This window comes from Panthera leo, chromosome B1, assembly GCF_018350215.1.
Source record: "Panthera leo isolate Ple1 chromosome B1, P.leo_Ple1_pat1.1, whole genome shotgun sequence".
NCBI classification, from domain to species: domain Eukaryota; kingdom Metazoa; phylum Chordata; class Mammalia; order Carnivora; family Felidae; genus Panthera; species Panthera leo.
Genome location: NC_056682.1, coordinates 80,481,109 through 80,504,453, shown reverse-complemented (window position 1 = coordinate 80,504,453; position 23,345 = coordinate 80,481,109). Strand labels below are relative to the sequence as shown.

Sequence of the window (23,345 nt, the reverse complement as noted above, 5' to 3'; positions counted from 1 at the left end):
GGGAGGAGAGGAAGGCGGGGTGTGTGTGTGTGTGTGTGTGTGTGTGTGTGTAAGACTGTCTCCTATTTTTACGATTGGAACTAAGTGTGTGTCCACTTCTAAGAAAAGTGGTCTGCACTGGGACAAAACTGCGAGCAAAGTGTTGGCTAAAAATAGGTTCTCTGCGCCCAGTGGTTGTGGAAATGAAGACAAGTGGGGCTTGTGCCAACCCCTAAGGGCACGCGAGCGCGCGCGCGCGCGTGTGTGTGTGTGTGTGTGTGTGTGTGTGCTGGGGCGGAGGGGGGGGTTAAGCAGCACATGCGCTCTGTGATCTCTGGCCCTGCCGCTCCCTCCATCAGTTGCCCCTTCCTCTTTTGATTGTGGCTAATGAAGAATAATAAATCCAGTGGCAGGATTTGCCAGTGGATCCACCCAAGACCCAACTCACACTGAACTTGGATACAGAGAGGAAGAGGAGGAAGATCGGGAGGAAGAGAAAAGAGGGAGGAGGTGTGTGTGTGTGTGTGTGTGTGTGTGTGTGTGTGTGTCCGTTGGGGGGGGGCAGTAGACAGGGTTGCGCGGGGCGGGGGGGGGGGGAGGAGTCGCATGCGCAAAGGCGACCGGAGCTGGCTCCACGGCCGTCCAATCCGCTGAGAGCTGCGAGAAACCGAGTGAGAGAAAGCCCTGCAGCCCGGTCGACCCCATGTCTCTTCGGCACCAGGCACCCGCCGGGCCGAGGGGGCGCAAAGCTAAGCGCCAACTGCCGCGTGCACCAAGCGGAAGCGCAGACCAGCGCGGAGGAGCTGGTTCTCCCGCGCCCGCTTCTTCTCCTTCCGCCAGGAGTCAGAGGCCGGGGTCACCTGAGCTGCGGGGAGGGGCGGGCCGAGAGGGGGCTGAGGCCTGGAACTTAGCGGTAAGCAGGACATAGAGGGGAGAAACTGCCAGGTAAGAGGCGTTCCTAGTAGTCTGGGGGGAAAAAACCTACCCAAGGCTGGCTTGGCCCGCAACTTTATTTAGGACTTTCTTTTCCCGGCTTGGTGGAGACTAAGCGGAAAAAGCAGGAGGGGCTGGAGGCCGGCTCTTAGAACTGCCTGGCGACTGGAACACAGACCTGGCCAGTGGGGTGGGGTTGAGATCCAAAGTAAGTGAGAGCTGCGGGGCGCCGGGAAGGGGCGGCGGCAAAAACGTGCGGGCGGGGGCCGGAAGGGGAGGTGGAGGGCGCGGCGGGGGAGCGGGAGGCGGGGGTCGAGAGAGCTCCTCGGACCCTACTCTGTAGGGAGCAAAGAGAGAAGGGGCGACACTAGAATCCGAGCTGGAGAAACCGCGCTTCCTGGCAGGGAGGGCGGAGGCGCGCGGGAGGGAGGGAGAGAAGGCGGGGGGTAGGGGGCAGGCGCGGGGAGAGGGGAGTATAACTCGGCGGCCGCGAGGCGCGGGGGCAGTTTCGGGCGCCCAGGTCTGCAGCCAGCTCCAAGCGGAGCCCAGAAACCCCTAAGACTGACAGCGGAGCCAGAGGAGGAGCTCGTAGTCCGGGCAAGGCGCGCAGAGCTGGGAGCGGCGGCGGGAGAGCGGAACTTTGCACTGCCCTTCGCTGCTCCTGCGCTCGCCCAGCACTTCTCAAGAGGGTCCCGGCAGACGGGGTCAGTGCGTGCGCTACGGACGAGCGCCCGGGCGGACCAGGAAGATGATGATGATGTCCCTGAACAGCAAGCAGGCGTTCAGCATGCCGCACGGCGGCAGCCTGCACGTGGAGCCCAAGTACTCGGCACTGCACAGCGCCTCGCCCGGGTCCTCCGCGCCCGCGGCGCCCTCCGCTAGCTCCCCTAGCAGCTCGAGCAATGCTGGCGGCGGTGGTGGCAGTGGCGGGGGCGGTGGAGGCCGTAGCAGCAGCTCCAGTAGCAGTGGCAGCAGCGGCAGCAGCGGCGGGGGCTCCGAGGCGATGCGGAGAGCGTGTCTTCCAACCCCACCGGTGCGTATTTCTGCATAATCACCGCTTAAAGGCACATTTTGACAGCCCCCTTTATCTGCTTGATGTTTTTTTCATGTCTGCACAGCAAATCACCCCACACCTCCAACCAATTTCCCCCCTCTCTCTCTTATGTATTCAGCGGGCCTTTTCTTTCATATTAATTTTTATGACCTGGGATGTTGCCTGTGCGCGTGTTGTGTTGTGTTGTGTTTGCAGGCTCACTTTCCTCCTCCTCGTGCACTCACGGTTTCTCTCAGTGGCTTCCCTCCTCTCCGCCTCACCTGCTACATTCAGGATTATTATTATTATTATTATTATTATTATTATTATTATTATTATTATTTTAACGTTCTGGGAATGTTGTAGGCGCGGCGGTGTTGTCGAGCGCTGTGCCGGGGCTTCCGGGGAGAGTGCGCACAATTCCCTGCTGAGCGTAATGTGTGCCTTTTACTTGCAATTGCAGAGCAATATATTCGGCGGGCTGGATGAGAGTCTGCTGGCCCGCGCCGAAGCTCTGGCGGCCGTGGACATCGTCTCCCAGAGCAAGAGCCACCATCACCACCCGCCCCACCACAGCCCCTTCAAGCCGGACGCTACCTACCACACCATGAACACCATCCCGTGCACTTCGGCTGCCTCTTCTTCGTCGGTGCCCATCTCGCACCCGTCCGCACTGGCGGGCACGCATCACCACCACCACCATCATCACCACCACCACCATCAGCCGCATCAGGCGCTGGAGGGCGAGCTGCTGGAGCACCTGAGTCCCGGTCTGGCCCTGGGTGCCATGGCTGGCCCCGACGGCGCCGTAGTGTCCACGCCAACTCATGCACCGCACATGGCTACCATGAACCCCATGCACCAAGCAGCGCTCAGCATGGCCCACGCGCATGGGCTGCCCTCACACATGGGCTGCATGAGCGACGTGGACGCCGACCCCCGGGACCTGGAGGCATTCGCCGAGCGCTTCAAGCAGCGACGCATCAAGCTGGGGGTGACCCAGGCCGATGTGGGCTCCGCACTAGCCAACCTCAAGATCCCTGGTGTGGGCTCGCTTAGCCAGAGCACCATCTGCAGGTTCGAATCCCTTACATTGTCGCACAACAATATGATCGCGCTCAAACCCATCCTGCAAGCGTGGCTCGAAGAGGCCGAGAAGTCCCACCGAGAGAAGCTCACCAAGCCGGAGCTCTTCAACGGCGCGGAGAAGAAGCGCAAGCGCACGTCTATCGCTGCCCCAGAGAAACGTTCTCTTGAAGCCTACTTCGCCATCCAGCCGCGGCCCTCCTCCGAGAAGATCGCCGCCATCGCGGAGAAGCTGGACCTTAAGAAAAACGTGGTGCGTGTCTGGTTCTGCAACCAGAGGCAGAAACAGAAAAGAATGAAATATTCTGCGGGCATTTAGGAGACCCTTGGCCTCTCCAGGGACATCCCCTCCTCGTCCCCTCTTTTCCCTCCCTCTCTCTCTCCTGCCTCTCTTCTTTCCACTTTTGGCTACCAGAAACAATTCCAGTAAATGTGAATCCGGAGAAAGCGAGGATTGGAGAACGAGCAAAGGAGCGAGCAAATGAGCCCAAACCCAGTGAGAATGTGAACCGATTTCTCAAGGAAAAACAAAACAAAACAAAACAAAAAACAAAACAAAAGAAGGGATTTGTCAAGTTGTAGCAAAGTTATTCCTTTTAACCCCACCCTATCCGGAAAAGGCACCTCGGCTTCTTCACAGGAAGTCTGGAGCTGGCTGTTTGCAGGAAGGCAGACGAAACAGCGTTTTAAAAAGGCCCCCAAAATGATCAAGTAAGATTTGTTTTTATTCCTAAAGACATCACCCTTGTTCAAGTTTAAAAGTACACTTTGCAGCTATTTTTCAGAAATAGAAATCGATTCAGGACTGAAACTTTAAACTAGAGTTGATGCTTAATGTGATAGAGACATCTCTAAAGTATTTTGAATTTTAAAAAAGATGGCAGATTTTCTGCATTTACACTGTATATTATATATATATTTTTATTGTGGTTCTTACCCCCTTCTTCCTTCTCTAAAGTGTTAATGCTTAAGAAAGGAGTTGCGCCTGCTGTGTTCACTGATCTTGAAAGCTATTATTAGATTATTGCCGAACAACCCTCTGTAAATTATTAATTTATCTCTCTAGCAACTTAATTTGTGCACATTCTAATTAATTAAACTTATTTAGTCTAAAAATGGGGGAAACGTATGGCTCGTGGAGTTAAACAATTTTATGTTTGATGAGTTTACTGAATTTTTATGGCTTTCCTCTTATACTGTGTTCCTTTTGGCCCATTTGTATATTCTCACTTTGAATGAAGATTGTTTTTCCTTTGTTTTTACTGGTAGTGTTCTGGTTTGTGAGTCGACACTCAGTAATGGATGTCTTAATCGTGTAGACTTGATTCACTGTCCAAAGTATTGTTTACTTCGTTACATATTTAATGGGGATTCCCACATTGTCCCCACTACACACGCGCGCTCTCACTCACCCTTACACACACACACACACACACACACACACACACACACACACATACCTCTAATGGAAGAGAAGAAGTGAAGCAGTTGGAAGCATGACTATGATGCATCATTTTCTAGCTTTAGGTGCATTTGTTCACTTGGTGTTTGCCCTTCCAGATTCTACGATTTCACCAAGGTATCTCAATCTTCTTGCTTTCAATTGCTTTGTTGGCTACATTTTAACATTTACAAGAATCCTTCGGTTTTTCCTTTTGGAGGTTTGTTTGTAGAAAAACTAATTTAAACTATAAGAAAGACAGTGCACTGCTTGTAAATTCACATTGTTTGGTAGAATTCTTTTGGAACAAAAAATAATTAGGTACATGGTGATTGGTACCTTATCTATTGTAAATATCCCATTCAAAATGATGCACATATAGATATATTCTTACAAATTTTGCTGTATTGCTGTTCCATTTGAGGCTCTCTGAAGTCTTGAGTTCTGTATATGACCTGGTTTCTTGTTTTTGTTTTGTTTTGTTTGTTAATAGATGGTTTATTTACTATGGTAATGTATTAAGTTATTTTTGGTGTTGTTTGATTGTCTTTCATTGAAAAGATGATTTTAATGTTTTATTGGCAAAGTATGCTGCTTTTTTCATTAAAATATACTATTAAAATTAAACGGCTTTTAAAATGTGATGTTGTTTTCAATCATTTACATGGAAATTATTTTGATAGTTTTTTAAAGCAGAAACATTTTAATGGTTTATTTTAGAGTGGTTGTTATAGTCTGATTTGGATTTAAAAAGGGGTGTTTCTCTAGGAAGGTGTAAAAGAACAGCGTTTATAATTGTCTTCTAATAGCCAGAGCTCATCTCACAGGGTGCATTGCTTCTCTGTCTAGATGAGGTTGTGATATTTGGCTCCAATATCTCCCTTGGAGTCTTTTCTCCAGATCTGCAATAATTCTGCAAAGAGAATCTTTATGAGCAGAGGTACTACCTGGGAAGAAGGAAGAAAGGAACTCAGTTTAGTTTTCAGCCAGCACTGGGAGCCTGGGTGTGGCAAGAGTCCAGGCCTGTTTCTGGGAGTAGGATACCCCGGTTGAGGCCTAAGGGCTTGCCCACCATACTTCTCAGTTCAGTCACTGCTCCTGGAGAGCAGTGCCCCAACCAGAGTAGGAAGCATCTAGGTTACTGAGTTATGAAGCAAAAGTACATCTCTCTCCCTTCATTTCCATGACCTTTACAAAAACTTACATTCTGCAATAGGAAGAGTGGGTTGAGGAAGAAATCCTGGGTGGTTAGAAAGAGTTGATTTTTGCCCCCTTCCTATCACTCACTCAAACACCAGAGTTGGTGAAAGTCTAATGGTGGTCTGGCACAAAGAAATTCTTCCCTTCGATATACAGACTTTTCTCCTTTTTTGATCCTAGTTTAAAGGTACCTCCTGATCCATTTTAAGCAACATATTAGGTTTCCAAAGTTTTTTTCCCAGGAAAGCTCTGGTTTAGACATTTACATTATTAATGATGAGAAGAGCACCTTACTAATCTATAGGTCCAAAAAGAGGAAGGAACCAGGTGATCCTTTAGGGGAAATTCTGCTGCCCTGAGCGGTGACCTAATATGGAACTGCTTTGGGGTGTTTCTTATTTTGAGGATGAGTTTAGGAAATGTCCCAGGAGTCCATGAAAATTGTTACAGTGGCTCAAGTTGGGATTAAATGTTGTTAAAGAACATTGTGATTTTCAGATGTAACAAAAAGAACCGTGACAGTTAATGGATAATAAGTGAAGGGACTTACTTTTCTCCAACTTAAAGAAGAAACCAGAAGAGACAAAATCTATGTGTCCATTTAGAAACAATGAGATATATTGTATAGATGCTTAAGGAAATATTTCAAAGTTGTAGGAACTTAAAAGAAAGAATTGTGAATCCAGATATAGTGATACTGATGGTTTAATTTTATTCTTAAATTTTGGAGGTTGAAAGTCCCTTCTTCTGTTGTACCTTCTAAGACTCAGTTTTCTTGAAAAGTCTTTTCAAATAGACAGCCCCTAATCACAGTACGCTAGGTCCTGGTTTCAGCACCACGGATAGTAACCACATCACAGTCCTACTCCAACACGGGTTTGACTAAGCATTGTCAGCCAGCTGGAGAACTTTCTGCTAGTTACTTTTTCCAGAGTGGAGAAAATGAATTAAATGGCTTGAGGATGTAGCAAACCAGGCTTGCTGATCTGGGCTTAAAGTTATCTTCAATAAACAACACCTCCTTCTTCCCATATGTGGTTGTTATCTAAGAGTCTAGGATATATTCGTTAAGAGAAAGGGGAGTCCATTAGAGGAAAGACAGACATGTGTGCTAGTGTTTTCTTTCTACAAATATGACATCTTTAAACGAGGAAAGAGATCCTGTAAAAGTAGTAGAAATTGAGAAATATATTGAAGATAAACAAAATAGGCTTCTTTTGGTACGTTTGAAGTACATGATAGCTTTCACGTATGCATGTTTGCCCAAGATTTTTATGACAAAAATGACATAACAGCAACTCAATTTACCTCGACAGTTGAGAGTGAAGGCCTATATCCCCCCCCCCCATTCACCAAGTGTTTTTTGTCTCCCAAGCTCCTACACTTTGAACACTGTACCACAGTTTTAAATATATCTTCTCAGTGTTATTACAAGGGTGAAAGAACCCCTCTTGTCTACAAGATGGAAATTATATCCATTGTTTAACCCTACTGAACTGTGTTTGTTTTATGGGAAAATCAGAATTTAAAAAAAAGTAAATATACTCTGAAAGTTTTTATTAATGAGAGCTGCAGAGACATATCAAAACAAACCAAAGAGATTTGGAGAAAAGAGGATTGGTCTTAAAAAAGAAATTAAAGGTAAGAGCAGAATGAATCCTGTATAAATTCTTGAGAAATATTTATTTAATATTGACTTTCAAAATACTGAAATGGATAAATAGCAAATTGTGGCTGAAGAGCCTTGTCATATCAATCAAATCCACTGGCATTAGTGACTCATTTCCTAGTTTTTTTCTTCAAGGTCCACAATTACTATTTAATTAGGAAGAGATATTTTATGAATTGACTTAGCAGCACACCTAGTCATTCTCAATTGACATTTCAGAACTATGCTGTTAATTTTTTAACTTCTCCAAAGGCAAATGATCCAATCTTTTTGTTAAATGTAATCATCTAAATCTAAACTAGAATAGAATAAATGTCTAACAGCAAAGATCATGTAAGGCCTGGCTGATATCTAAGTACTCTCTACCAATTCTATTCTGATATTATCTAGAAAGAGTGCGGTTTCCTTTGGATAGTTGACATTAAATCAGCTGGTCAGTTCTTTGTCAGATTAAGTTTCATTGACACATAGCTTGGGGAAAATAATGGAAATATGAAAAAGAAAATGAAATAATTAAGATTTATGTTCAACATAATGCTCTTCTATTTTCTATAAAATGTATTTTAAAATAAACAACAATATGTAACTAAGTATTTCTACTATCAAGGACAGATTTTGAGACTTCTCTTTGCCCAGAGAATTGGAATTTGGACCATAAAAATGCTTTATTTCAAACTTTAAATGAATTTATTTTGATCTATCTATTGGAGACACTCTTGAGGACATACTGGAAAAGGCATTACAAAATTCACTTGATTTTAAAAGGCATATTATTCAGAAGATGAAACTCAAATTTTTCCAAGCAACCCATGACAGTAAGTTTAGAAATTTACCTTTTAACTTGTTTGGTGAAAACAATTTATATTTCCAGGTAAATGGTGCATTTAGAACTCAAAACTTCACTTTACTTTTCAGTTGGCTTTGGAGGGAGGAGCTGCAACAGAAGGGGGGAAAAGTTAGATTGGTATTCTGATAGGACAAAAAGAAGACAAAGGTTCCCAGACAGTTATGATGATAGAAATGTTTCCGAAGTCTACATTTGTCAGGAGACAGATTTATGGCAATGAGGGAAAAAAAAAAAAAATCACTGAATTTTTCCTGCTTTGCCCCTTTAAAGGAGCCTTTCCCAGCACTGAAAGGCTATTATGAGTGAATTAATAAATTACACAGCAAATTATTAAATCCAGATAATTACAAGGAATAAGTAAGTAATCATTAGTTATCTCAGCTAATTACTGTGGGTCAGAGCCAGCCGGAATGTGAAATCCTCCTCGGGAATTGAAATTAACTTTGCACAGTGAGCCTCTCTGCTTGACATCCCCAGTCTGTAGGCACATGGCAGCTCCCTTGTGAGCTAGTCTTTCTATTTAACTTGGAGAGAATAGAAATAAAATTAAGTGGCGATGTGATAATAGGAAGCTGCTCAGAAAGCAAACTGTGGGTTTTATTCTGTACTTTCAAGGCCTGGAGATGAAAAGCTTTATTTACATCAGTTTCAAAAAAATTTAAAGCACCCTTGTTGAGACAGACCCCCCTGAACACACACACACACACACACACACACACACACACACACACACACACCTATAGTCATCTGGTATGACAGTCATATTAGCAACACATGAAGAGGGCTCAAGGAGAACAAATATTTTGAGGTGTGTGTGTGTGTGTGTGTGAGAGAGAGAGAGAGAGAGGTGGGGGGGGGGGTAGCAATGAGAAAGAAAGAAAGAAAATGAAAATACTACTCCTTGCTTTCATCCCACAGAGTGGAAGGCTGTCGAAAAGTGCAGCCCCGTCTAATAATCTGTTTGTTTTGTTTGGGTAACAATATGCTTTCATCTTGCCACAGGAAGAACCAGCTTAGTGCAAATGTTGTCTCTCCTTGATCTTTCGCCAGATGCTTCAAGAACTGATGTCACCTTTTTCTCCTTTTTCATATAGCATCATTTTCCAAAGCCTGCCTCCACTACCCTCTCTCCCTCCACTGCCACCAACCCCCAAGGCCTTCTCAAAGGGCAGAGAAGACGGCCAAGTCTGGTGCCTGTTGGAAGTGGAAAATGTATCTGTGTGATAAAGTGATTGTGTGTATCACAGGGCTGGGAAAGACTGGACATCCGAAGAAAACTGCTGTTAATATATTAAAATGAGGGGTGGGGGAATCTAAGAGTTTTTTTTTTTTTTTTTATCAATTGCAATTAGATGGACAGTCTTTCTGCTCATTCCCTGCTCTAGTCTGGGATGATAATAAAAATTTAATGAAGCCTGGGACGAGCAGAGAGCTCTGTCTAGGGACCGTGGAATAGAATATTTTAACTGTACATTTATACCAACTGTCTGGCTTCAAAGACGTGACTGCTTTTAATCTCGAATTAGAAAACCACAGATTTGAAATTAAATATTAGATACCCTCGGATCCCCTTCCTTTCTGAAATATTGTCACGACTCTGTTTTCCTCCATTGGCCCGTAACACACACATCTTAGGTCTCCAATTACATTTCCGTGAATAATAGATGGCTTTGATAGGGTGCAGTATTCTGGTGCTTTTGTTTTTTTTTTTTTTTAATAGAGTTAATGCAATATTAATTGGCTGTAGATGTTATAAGAATGCACAGTCCCCTTTTCAGGAGCAAATCGATGAGATAGGGATATGAGAGTCAGCGAAGGCGAAGGCTTTTCCCAGCCTAGGTCACTTCTTTGTGGAGGGGACCTTCTTAGAGATTTAGGTAAGTGAAGGGGCGCTTTGAGTTGCGAGGCCCGGGCTGCTCAGGCTCCTGAACCTGGAGAGAGGACAACTGGTGAGGGCGGAGGTACAGAAAGGGAACTGTGTGTGAGAGAAGCAGGGCGTGCGGACGATTACCGAGAGTCTTTGCTAGGTTTTCATGGCTAAGGCTTCGCAGGAGCCTGGCTTGCCCTGGCTATGCTGAGGAGTCAAGTCTTCGCACCCACCGCTCTGGCTTACCACCACTATGCACCTGCTGGCCATGGGTTGCATATGAGCCCCACCTCCCCTCTCCTCCAGCTTGGGGTGCACGTTGGTGAGAAGCAGGTTGTGAATGGGTGAGGGTTAGAGTCCACAGGGTTGGGGGATGGGGCAGAGCCGTCCACCCTCGCTGGACACGCTGGCCCTGCCCCCCCACCCCCCCCCCCCGCCGTGGCCCCCAGAGCCTGGGGGAGCAGGCGGCTTGCCAAGCGCGCAGCCAGGAACCCGCGAGAAAGAAAGGCCCGGGCGCCTCGCCCCCTTGCATTTTCCTAATCACATCTATTTAAATTCTAGCGCGGTCCGCCGCGCTCTCACTGGGAAAGCTCTGGAGAACTGGACCCATCAATTATTCTGAAAAAATCCCAGACTACGTGAGGCTTCCAGCCTGCGGGAGGGAGGCAGCGGGAGGAGGTGGAGAACCTAGCCCCTACTCTTCTACCCTTCTCTCCGCCCTTCCCAGCGAGGATCCCTTGGTGTACCCTTAACTTCAGGCTTCTGGGACCCGAAGGAGCTAGTGCACCTTCTGAGAGTTTGCGCTTTTATGGACCCAGAGGGGAGATGGTGAGAGTAGACTGGGACCTGGCCTAGCCTTCCTTTCAACTCCTGTGGAGAGGTCTGAGTCCTGTGCGGCCACATCAGACAGATCACCATTTCCCGTTCTGTTACCCGCTCTGCATCGCCGCTACCCTCCACCCTCACTTTTTGCCGGGTCCCTAATGCTGACCGACTGTCTGGGGGCTGCTGGGTGTGGAGCAGTCTCCGCTCAGCCTTCCTGTGCTCCACAGGCCTGCAAGGATGGGACCTTAGGGACATTCCAGTTTAGAAGCCTTTTAGGAACCTCAATTTAAAGTCTTCTAGCACTCACCCCACCCCCTATTCAGGCTCCAGGATGCCCCGAGGCGGAGCAGCAAGCCGAGCGCGCAGCTGGACGCGCAAGAAGAACGCGATCGCTCTAAAGTAGGGAGGCGGGTGAGCCTGGCTAGTAATTACTGCCCCCCAACCCCCGCCCCCCGGCTCGCCCGCCCCCACCTCCGCACTGGGTCTGCAGCCATTACTCCAGCTGTCATTCGGCGGAAAGCAAGCGCCCTCCCCCCTTCCCCCGACTTTGCTGTGACTAACAGGCGCCTGCGCCCCCCTCGCACTCCCATAGTGTCCGAGTCATGGTTCTTAAATTTTTGTTATATTTTTTCCCATAAATACCATATTTCCTCCTTTCTCTGTCCCCTAACCTTCCCATTTTCTGGACCCTAGGAGCGTATTCAAAGTCTTATTTGTGTGTATTGGTGAGTATTTTGTTTTTGTTTTTCTTTGATTGGGGGGGGAGGGAGTTCTCTCATAGCTTCTGGGTTTCCCTGAATAATTTGAGGTGACAACAAAATGAGAAGTCTGTATCAAATAGTTTTGAAAGAAGCCAATTGGCTTCTGGAATTCTTGTAAGATGCCAAAGTCATCTTGTTAAATCAATGCGGTTTGATTTAAAAAAAAAAAACCAGCAACAACACACAATAACAAGTTACTGATGGGCTTGAAAGTGATTGAAAGGCTTAAATCAACACCTTCTGCATGAGTGGCTCAGGCAGTGTTGGTATTCTAGAAGGCCTGGGATTTCTGAGTTGGTGGGCTCACCGGAAGATAGATGGTTAATACACACAGGGCCAGACAGTCCTACTCTCCCAAAGGGACACCAGGGTTTTGCTAGATGGTAGTCTATATCTCTGTGCAATTTCGCTAAACAAGGGTGAAGGCTTCCTGATTTCCAGAAACAGAGTAGGTCTTCATTTGGGGAATTATTGGCCTGGTGTGTGAGGTGATGGAGGTATGTGTAGGGGGAGAGCTTGAGGTAATTCTTTTGGCAAAAGCAGTCACTTCATGCTCCAAATTTAACAGCAGTCCGGAGTCTAGATATGTAAGGGTGAGGTTTTCTGTGGAGACTCCCTGAGCTTTGCCCAGAATAGCCACCTCCCTGCTCCAACCCTGGTCTCTCAATTTCCTTGTTTTAAACCCATGGGCTTCTATTCGTTGCACTGGGGATGAGGAAGGTGGGAGTGAGGTGTCTCTCCCTTGGCTGCTGAGGTCCAGCAGCCTCTGTGGCATAGCAAAAGCAAGGTCTATTTTAAAGTTGGGCCAAAAACCAGCCTGAGCCAAGTCACTTTACAGCGTTCGGGATGCATACTTCTGTTCAGGGTACATCCTAGCCTCCGTGGGCTTGACCTAAAAACACAGACCCCAGGAGAGGTAGAGATTGTCTTCTTCAACTCTGTCATTTTCCTGGAAACTTGTCATGTAGACAATACACATATGTAGATGGATGTCCACAGATCAACATGTAGGTACACACAGGGCCTTTCCCTGGGGGCCAGCATACCTTGATGAAACTTTTCAAACTCACTCAAAATCTCTCTTTCTCTGTCTAGCCCAAACAAGTAATTCAACTGGAAGGTGCTTAAGACTCACCTCTGTGCGTATTTTTTTTTTTTTTTAATGCACTTGACAGGCTTTGACCTTCTGTTGCCACAGGTGTCCTTCCTGACAGTCCTGCCTTTACCCGGAGCCCAAACGCAGTGACTTTTGGCCGCAGCAGCTCTATCTCCGAAGGTGGAATAGTCTGTGACTGCCAGGAGGGACCCCGGGGCCAGGCCTGCAGCTGGCCTCAGTAGAGGTGAGGGGCCAGAATTAGACAGACTGTTCCTTTTGGAATCAGGGTGCAGTGCTTCCAGCTCTGGGCTCTCGGGACTCTGTGGTGGCTTCCAGAAAGGCTGTCCAGTCTCACCGGTTTTAAGTCCCATTTCTGTACCAACTTGGAGGTTCTAACTAACCATGTGGGATCTGGCTAACTTTCCATCTCAGTACCATTTCTTTACCTGGAACCCGCATGAAAGCAATCACTTTCTCATCCAACTCCGGAGTCTTTGGTCTTTGAGGTGGAGGATGAATAGGGAAGAGAACGCAGCTCCTGGCTGCTGAGCTAGGAGTTCTGATTCCTTCTGAGAGAAAAGTCGTTTCTGAGGGCTGTGGGGCTTCACATCCTTAAATTAGGTCTCTAGCTTCGTGAACCAGTCCTAAATGTGTTAAGTAAGAATCGGTTGGCAACTTGCACTTTCTTTCATCCACTTTTCACTTTGCAGCCCTGAGAGCTTTTAATTACAGTATTGTCAAAGGAGCCCATTCTTCTATTTCCTAAATCATTTCATTGATTTTTTTTTTTCCTCATGCTGCCTTCCTTTTCAGCAAGACTTATTTTTTTTTTTCCCTGGGATTTGCTCAGAGTTTGAGAGGTGAACAAGAAAAAAAGAGGTAATGCGACAGGAGACTGGTGGTTAATAAGAGAGTAATCTCTACCTTTCCCCAGGGAGAAGGAGAAAGTGCAAAGAATGACCCTGTCCCCCTTCTCCCTAGTGGAGACAGTGTAGACACACAAAAGAGAAAGGGAATCTATAATAAAATAGAAAGGGCACGGTAGGGGGAACCAGATCAGTCCCATTTTGTCAGGTATTCTTAATTAGATCCGCGAGAACCCCAAATACCCAGATAATTGGTAATTAGTCTTGGTAACATGTGTTCGTTCACTGTAAATAAAATTGCAAAATTTCCTGAAGGTGACTTGAACTATATATACTCTGGGCAGGAGAAAACAGTGGAAGAATAAGCAAATCTAGCTCTCTGAGTTGGAATGTAACAAAACACCGTTTCCCATTCTGAAAAGCTCAGCTACTTTCCATCCTAAACCAGGTGAAACCAGAATTCTTTGGTTTGGTCATTAATTTTGTCATTTACATGCCTCTTAAGTTTTGTTTTCAAAAACAGTTTTTACCATCCAGCTTTAGCACCAGCACGGAGCAGAAAACAGCCAGTGGAAAACAGAGAGGAGTAGGATTTTGCTGTCAGATAAAACGAGAGGTGAGGCTGCTCTTTCGGCTTAACTCCCATTGCTACAGAATCCTACGCTGGTAGGTAGAAGAAATGTCCAGATGTTTCCCGAATGTCCCTTTAGCACTAGAAGTGTGTGTGATTGGGGAAGAGAGTTGGAGGGAGTAGTAGATAGATTTAATGGAAGACAGGAACAATCGTATTTATTGCACCCCAATTTAGAACTACTTTATAACTCAGTAATTAATGATGGTAGGAAGCATCCTTACTTTCCACCATTTAACTCCTGGCCATTAGGTATCAGTTACTCCCAGATAAAATGATTTAATCAGTCTAGGAGAAATCTTTTTAATGCTCAATCCCTCACCCTTCCATTTCTCCCCTCCCCCTGCCCTCTTCTCATTACTCTCATCTTTCAAATGGCTTGGAAGAGGAAATCTTAGAAGTTACTGTCACCAGTAGAAACAGCTGTCTTATTGAGGTGGGATTTCTGTATCAACTAACACTGTCCATGAATTGCTTATAAAAATGATCCCCCCCCCCAAATCCTGCATGTGTAAGGCAGAGAAAACTGCCCTGAGATGCAGTAATGCTTGACTTTCTTGCAGCAGAAAGGCTGAGTTTTTGTTTGTAATTTATAATAAACAAGCCATTGACAAGCTAGAGTTGGCTGGGTTTTCAGGTTTTGCAAACTCACTCTTATACAAACTCTTTCCACTTTAGGAAAGGATGCCATCCCTGAAACTGCAGCCAGGTGCAGCTCTAAGCAACCACAGTGTTACAGAGGGAATCTGCCCCAGCTGACGCCATGTAGATGTGATAAAGCAGAAAGTGGACACAGGTAACACCATCTTAGAGTAACTCCTCTTTGAGTCTTCCCATTTAACTGTCAGAGCAGTAACAGATTGGAAGAAAATCAATTTTAAGAATCAATCCCCAAACCCTTTCATACACTCAGATGACTTGAGACTTATAATGTGGGAAGCACTTATAATGAGGGTAGGGAAAAAAAGCAGAGCTACAAATATCTCCTCCACTTTAATTGAGTAGGTATTAGAGTTCCCCCAACCTTTCCTCTCTGAACTCCTTCTGCTCTCAAATTCTTTTCCACTTTTTCTTCCGACCACACCACTACCATAACCCCCCTTCTTTGCCTCCTCCCCCTCCTACTTCTCCTTCTCCTTCTCCCCCCCTTCTCTTCCCTTTCCCTCTCCCAATCTCTTCCTTCTCCCCAGCACTCTCTTGTAGAACCTGAATTGTGTGCAAAGTTAGAAATGAGATCTCAAGTGATTTCACAATGACAGGATCTAAAACTGTGATCAATAGAGCTCAGATCCCAGGCAAGTTGTCTGTGTCTTTGGGGGGCATGTGGTTCAGGAACATGTAATGCAGATCTGGGTCTAGTGAAGAATAGAGTTGTGGCTGGGGGGTGTGAGGTACAGCTCTAAGGGGGTTGAGTCCAGATGCTCTTTTGGAGAACCTCTTTAACCATGTGGAGGAGATGCCAGGGAAGTTTTTACTCTTTTGGTCAAAGGAGCGCACACAACTCTAGAAGATATCATATTTACTACCCAAACACACTGACTTTTAGATGGAAATACCATCAGTTGTCTCTGCCCAGTTCTATTGCAGATCTATTAATCATATCCACAAGGATTGCCAAAATGGCAAGGCTCTCTTCGCTTTTCAGTTTATACAGAACAGAATCATTTACATAAAGTCCTTAAGGCAAATAACTGTTGGGGCTCTAATTTATATCTGATCGAAAATTAGCCGTCATTATGCGCTCCATTAGCAGCATCTTTAATGTGCTTCTAAGCACCATTTGTCAAGCGGCTTGTTAATATCCTTCAAGTCTTTAAAGTTGAGAGCTCATTAAAGAGTGCGCTCTGTTATTGATGTAATTTAGATGAGTTTGGAAGAGCAAGTACACCATGCCTTGAATGGGCAACCTCCAGAAGCCAGGGCAAGGGGGCATTTGGTGACCAAGTTCACTATGAAGGATTGCCCAGAAGCCTTCATGCTTCTTTGACAGAAGGTCTCTGGGTCCTGCAAAGGTGTTTTTGAAGGCCCACCCCCTGACCAAGGTGTGAGACATTCATTTCTTTGGGAAGGCCTATGTTTATCTTCAGTGTTTTCTTTTTTTCTCATCAATTCGTGTTTACTGTGGCTCACTGAACCTTATGGGAAGAGGCGGGAAGTATTAAAAAATGGACCCTAATATAAGGTCCTTCATGTGAGAATTTGCCAGTTTTCTTTTTTTTTTTTTCTCTTCACACCCTCATCCCTGTTTTAGTGCCTACTTGTTTACTTCCTGAGGGCTGCCCTGTATTCCACGGAATGGAGGAAGTGAATATCCATTGAGAAAACCATAGGCTGAAAGACAGAGATACTGCCCTTGAACCTATTTTGACTGAGGTACAGTAAACCCGCTTAATTATGTACATATTATTACATTATCTATCAACCACCCCATCAGAAGAGCATAAAGGCCAATAAATTACCTCAGTTATTTATCTAAAAATCCATATATTTTGTCATTTTCTTTCTGGAGGAGATTATGTTAGTGTAACACAATAAAGAAAACCATTAGCACAGCCAGAAAATTGCAATTGAGTGCAACAATAATTCCACTAGCAGGAATAAATAACAGTTTAGAAAGCTGCATTTTGTTCTGGGTTTTCTGGTAGGTTGTACCAGCCTTCCTTTGATTCAAGTCCTGAGTGTGTCTGTGAATCCTGCAATCAGGGGTTTAGTAAGATTTCGTACACCTTCCCCCCACCCTTCTAAATCTTACATTAAAAGAACAACATTCAAACCATCATGATTTTTGAACCCCACTTCTATCTGTACTCTAAATTCACTTCCCCTCCTGAGACCTTCTGGGGACTCAGATTAATGCAAGATAATGAAAGACACTAGGCATTTTATTCTCTCCTCTAAATTTCCAAGATTCTTTCAGCCTTAGAAGCTTGTGTGAAGATGGCTCTACTTTATCAGATTGAATAAAAATAAAAGCAAGAGTTTAGGAACTGGATGGGGGTGGGGTTGGTCCAGATACCTCAAAGTCTTCTTTAAACCCCTCTCCCCCCTTCACCTCCCTCTTAGGGAATCATCTCATTTCCATCATTTGTTGAACAGCTTATTCTTGCAGTCCACACCTTGAAAGAGTTTATTACTCACACATGGAGAAAGAAGGGAGAAAGAAAGATATAATAAGATCAATCTAAGGACATATTGAGGTCATATAACAGCACAAATATTCTCAAGTGCTCTGTATAATGTGCAGTGGGGATTTTGGGCAGTTTTATTGTGTGGTAGGATCCTCATCTCCGTTGTTTTTTACAGGATTCCTCCAGGCTAAAGTAATAAAGCGAGTAATTAGAATGCTAAAGACAGATGTAAATAACAGGAATGAGACAGCGGTGACAGATGAGCGGCTGGGTCACGAAAGAGCCCAGTTGGTGGAAATGACACCGCTCCCTCGCTCCCGATCCCCTCCCCCACGCCGTCCCCTTTTTCTCTTTCGGCCTCTTCTCCCTCCCAGCCCGTGGCCTTAGGCGGCCGACCGGGGACACTCGGGTCAAAATTGCCTTCGGGAGGCGCAGCGTGGCTGCCGTCCGCGGAGGCCGCGCGGGGAGCGTCCCAAGCCTGGAAAGCCACGGGCTCCACCACGGATCGGCAGCGAGGTGGGCGCCACTCGGGCGCCTGGGCCTTCCCCGGGACCCCTCCCTGGCCGCCGGGACTTGCGGGTCGCCTCAGTCCCCGGCCTCACGGCCCGCGCCCTCTCCAGCCCCCAGGCCCGCAGCCGCGCCGGCGCCTCCCGCCTGCGCTCTGGCCACGACCTGCGGGGCATCACCAGCGCGGTGACTGAGCGCGGCCCCGCTACGTCCTCGCAGCAGCCCAGCTGTGCCTTCGGCCCTTTGTTGCCTTTGCTCCCAAACCAGGGCGAAGAGGCCCCGGAGGTGCCTTCACCTCCCACTTGGGCCCAGGAAGCCCGGCAGGCCCGTCTTTGGCGCCCCGGCCAGCCGCAGGGCTGCGGCTCCAAACCTGGGAAGCTGCCCCAGCCTGCCAGGTCTGCGCCGGGGTCCTGAAAGCCCTTTTCCTCCCGTCAGTCCGACGCTGAGGAATGAAGTATCATAGGGCTTCATTTGACTTCCTCACCAAGACTATCCCTCCGGAGCTAGCCTTTCCTGATGTAAACTTCACATGGACCCTGGTAGATCAGGAGAAAAACAACTAACTCCCCATGCCCTTTGACAAATTTGCCTTTCCCAACCCTGACCTACCAGCGACTAGGCTTGTAGGAGAGCAAACACGAAGATTCCTAAATGAATGAGCTTCATTCCCCTCCCAACAATTTAAATAGACTGAGCATCGTGGTCTCGGTTTGTTATTTGGAAATTTAAAAGTGTAAGTGTACTTAACCACAGTCTTTGACATTAGAGGAAGAAGAATCAGGTCTGAATCAAATCTCTTAACAGGTCCTTTAGTTACTAAAGCCCCATAGGTAACTTTCTTGATCTGGTTGCCAGAAAGCTTGTCTTACTCCTACTTATAAGGAGCCATAGTCCTAAGATTGGGGCCTATTCAGGTTTGAGGGGTTATTTTAAGGAGGATGCTAATTGTAGCAATGTTGCTGCCTTTTGGAATGGATGTGGTTAAGAGTACGCAGAAGTGACCATGCATCACCTTTCTATGTTAGCTTTAGAGGATCAAATGCCTTTTTTTAAGCAGCAGTACTCTTCAAATTACAACACATATGCATCAAACAAATGAAAAAACCCAGAGTGAGTTAGATGAGGCCAGGAGGCAGCTCTGATCTCCCTGGTACTGGGTTGGTACTGGGAGCCGGTACTAGGATAGGTTAGCAGGTGCTTATGAAACACAGTGATAGGCATGTCAGCTGAGGAATTTCTCTATAACTTCCTGGATTATTAACCTCAGGGGTATGCCTACCAGTCGAGGTAGATAACCATTCTTTCAGATTTTTAAAAGAGGCTAGTAAATGAGTAGGGCAAAATGAGAAATACGTATTTATCAATTTTGGCTTTAATTTTTAATACCTACTTAATACGTATATTTTCACAATTTGTATTGATACATGCGATAGATGCATGTCTTAACCTGTTCCCCACCTTATTTAGACCGATTATTATTTTGGTTTGCGTTAACTATTTAATTTAATTTAATTTTATTTTATTTTTAGAGAAAGAGAGAGAACATGATGGAGAGAGAGAGAGAGAGAGTAAATTAAGCAGGCTCCATGTTCAGTGCGGAGCCCAATGTGGGGCTCGATTCCACGACCCTGGGATCATGACCTGAGCCGAAATCAAGAGTTGGATGCTTAACTGACTGAGCCACCCAGGCCCCAACATTTTATTTTTAAATAACTATCTCTTCCTAAAAAAACAACAAAACAAAACAAAACAAAACACTGGGGGATGGCTATGGAGTAGTTATAAAACTGGTGATGATAAGCACTCTTCCTCTAAGGTCTTAGGTGAAACCTATTAAGTCAGATTTTTGAGACTTTTGCTAAGTCTATATTTCATAAAAGTAAAGTATTTCAGGCATGCCTGAAATATCGGCATTGGTGGGTATTGATGAGGGATCACCATAGAAATCATGGAAAATTGGCAGGCTCTTCTGGATGATATGTATGTTTCTATCGCTAGTAACTAGAGGTCTGATCCATTAGAGGACTGATCTTGGAAAATTGAATTGGGCCTAAACCTAATGCCTATGAAGATTAATGGGTAAATTTCTGCTTATGTGTAGCCTCAGGACTGAAAATGTGGGTGTGACCTAGAATTTTGATCTAGTCAGATCTCTGATAGCAATCTTCACTTATTCATGTGAGGAAGCTTCATACGTGTTGACGAAGACTCAGACCGGTGCAGCTGGTGGTGGTAGAGGATAGTGGTGACGATAGTGCCTCAGAGAAGGTTCTGCTGTAAATATGTGGTATAGCCACCTGCTGGGCATGAATTCCTCATTGCTAAGGTAGCTATGCGACTGAGAAGGACTTAGAGGTCATGTCAGCTTGGACCGCTTCTGTAGGAGATGAGAATCACTTCTTGGTTTCCTTTTCTCTGTGTGAAGGACCTTTACTGTGGGCAGATCTCCCTTCTGTTACAGAAATTTCAAAGGTTAGGTTGTGATTTATTAGTGGGTAATGACTCAGTTTAGTGGGTTATAACCAGCATAAAGAAAAAAATTTAAAAATAAAATACGTTAGGGGTACCCGGCTGGCTTAGTCAGTAGAGCATGTGACTCTTGATCTCAGGATTGTGAGTTCAAGCCCCATGTTGGGTGTTGAGATTATAAATACATAAACTTAAAAAAAATTTTTTTTAATGAAACACAATAGAAACAGTCAATGCAGACCACTTGTGAGAGCAAGTTTTGTTTCATGAAACTTCAGTTTTAGTTTTATTTATGTCTGTATGTTTATATTGGGCCATGGTATAAAATGTATTTCTTATTGTGTGTTTTAATCTAAAACATTTGAAAACCATTGTTGTAGGCCTTACACTTGTCTTACCTTCTGTGAGAACTCTTTCTAGGTTATATCATTCCTTAACAGTGTATAGTTCTTTTTCCCATTACCATTTATTTGTGCCACTTATTTGATGCTTCTCTGATGCTTTTTTGTGTCATAAATTTCACATGTGTACACATCTTTTCTACCTAATTGAATTGAAACTTCTTCAAAGATGTATATGTTAGGCTTCTCTGTATACTTCATGGCTTCTAATGTGGTGCTGAACACATGATACCCCGTTGACACATGTAGATGGCTGATTATGTGCTTAACACAAGTAAGCCAGATCTCAGCTCACACACCACTTTTTCAGGGATTCAGTTTTTTTTTTTTTTTTTTTTTTTTTTAAATAAGAAGTTTACTTAAGCAACAAGATGCTTGACCTGAAGGGAAAACTATCTAGGACTCATTTCCTTTAGAGTAATTTAAGGGATGCATATCTTAACTTGTTCACTGCCTCCACTCCAGGCTAGATCATATCTCCCTGTTATTGGCTCTCATAGCACTATGTAATGCCTTCTTTAAAAAAAATTTTTTAAAACGTTTATTTATTATTGAAAGACAGAGAGAGTCAGAGTGTGAGCAGGGGAGGGGGAAGAGGGAGAGGGAGACACAGAATCTGAAACAGGCTCCAGGCTCTGAGCTGTCAGCACAGAGCCCGACACGGGGCTCAAACTCACACACTGCGAGATCATGACCTCAGCAGAAGTCGGACGCTTAGACTGGGCCACCCAGGCGCCCCTGTAATGCCTTCTTAACACTTACTGGGGTTTGAATATAAATATTTGTGTGGCTAGGTGACTTGTATTTTCCACTAGAGTGTAAATGTCATTGAAATAGGCCAGATCTGTTGATCTCACATGTACCTAGCACAGTATCTGGCACATGGTAGACACTTAATCAATATTTGTGGACTGACTGATTGACCAACAGACTAAATGACTTAAAGAATGACCAGCAGTTCTGGCAGAGGCAGCAGGCCCTTTCATGTTATCAGAAAGACATTTTGCTAATGAATATGAAATGAGAAGGGAAGAGTCAGATCTGATGATTTGAGGAAGATAAACTTTCGCATGGTGACATCTCGTTTTTTTCCCAATTATGCTAGCAGCACGCTATTTTGGTTACTTGTACTTTGCTATAGAAATGGGTTCATGTAAGAAACGGCTATGTGAATGACATCTCTGCCATCTTTGAATAACCGATATGGAGAAAATGGATTCTGTTGTGTGAGGCTCAGTTTGTGACCTACATAAGAAACCTCTCTTAGAACTTGTAAGCTGTTTCTCCTTCTTGACACGTGAGAGCTCTACCTCTGTGATTTCCCTCTTTGCCCTGGCTAATAGTGCAGGTCTAAGATTCGGGTTAAAATACCATAGGATTTCACTCATATGTGGAATTTAAGAAACAAAACAAACGATCACAAGAAAAAAAGAGATAGGCAAACCAAGAAACAGACTCAGCTATAGAGAACAAACTGATGGTTACCAGAGGGGAGGTGAGTGGGGGATGGGGATTAAGGAGTGCACTTGCTGTGATGAGCACCGGGTGATATATGGAAGTGTTGAATCACTATATTGTACACCTGAAACTAATATTGCTCTGTATGTTAGCTAACAGGAATTTAAATAAAAACTAAAAAAATACAATGGTTATTTTTTCTATGTATAGAATATTTATCTTTTTGTTTTCTCGGCCTTTATAACTTACGTTTTTGTTGTCATAATTAATTAATTAATTAATTAGATTATGTGCTTTCTGGCTTTATTGCACCTATGTCAGCATACTGTACAAAAAGTGGCGTGCATTGTTTTTGGTCTGGGTGCAAATTCTAAACAAATGCAGATTGTAATTTTTCCTAGCTATGTGATGTTAGAAAAGTACCCTCACTGTGCCTTACTATTCTCTTCTATAAAATGAGATCAATACTACTTTCCTTATTGTTTTAATTATTATCTGACTTACAAGTGCAGTGTTTAGCACATTTTAGGTACTCAGAAAATATTCCTTCTCTTTCTTTCCTTCTGTGGTGTGTAACTTCAAGTCCATTTTGGAAGGAGGTAAGTAGGATCCATGAGAACAAACGGGTTTGATGTGTTAAGTTACATTTTCTGTTTTTTTGAGAACTTAGGAAAATAATAATGTTTCTCTCAATTATTTCATCTATAAAATTCAGAAAATTGTAATTATAAATCACATCAGGGAATTATTTTTTTATTATTGATGTATAAATTATTTGAAGATGACTATGTATAGTCTCAAGGATAATCCTGAAAAGACTAGAAAGAGATAACCTGATGTGCTGAAAATGTCATTTCTAGTTTAAGTTATCAGGATTTTGTATTAATTACATGTAGAATTGGTGTGTTTTTTTTTTACTAGTGTTTTAGGTACGAGTTTATCTTGTATTTCTTGAGGAAATTGAAGGTATGGTAATTCACATTCTCTTCTATCCTGAGTGGTTACAGTTTACTTAGGAAAGTGAGAAATAGATACTGCTTCCGCTCTAGGGGGCACAGTGCTAAGGTATAAGTAGTGGCTGCAGTCGTATAAGCTCAGATTTAAACAGCAGCCACATAGAACTGATTAGGTAGGCACACAGGCTTCTA

General features: G+C 44.6%; 1 protein-coding gene across 1 annotated transcript; it reads left to right on the top strand.

Moving 5' to 3' along the window:
- Window positions 1-1,660: 1,660 nt before the first annotated feature.
- POU4F2 (POU class 4 homeobox 2) lies at window positions 1,661-3,350 on the top strand. The gene is made up of 2 exons (XM_042933914.1): window positions 1,661-1,945; window positions 2,409-3,350. The coding sequence occupies exons 1-2, from the start codon at window positions 1,661-1,663 to the stop codon at window positions 3,348-3,350; spliced, it is 1,227 nt and encodes a 408-aa protein (XP_042789848.1).
- Window positions 3,351-23,345: the final 19,995 nt, after the last annotated feature.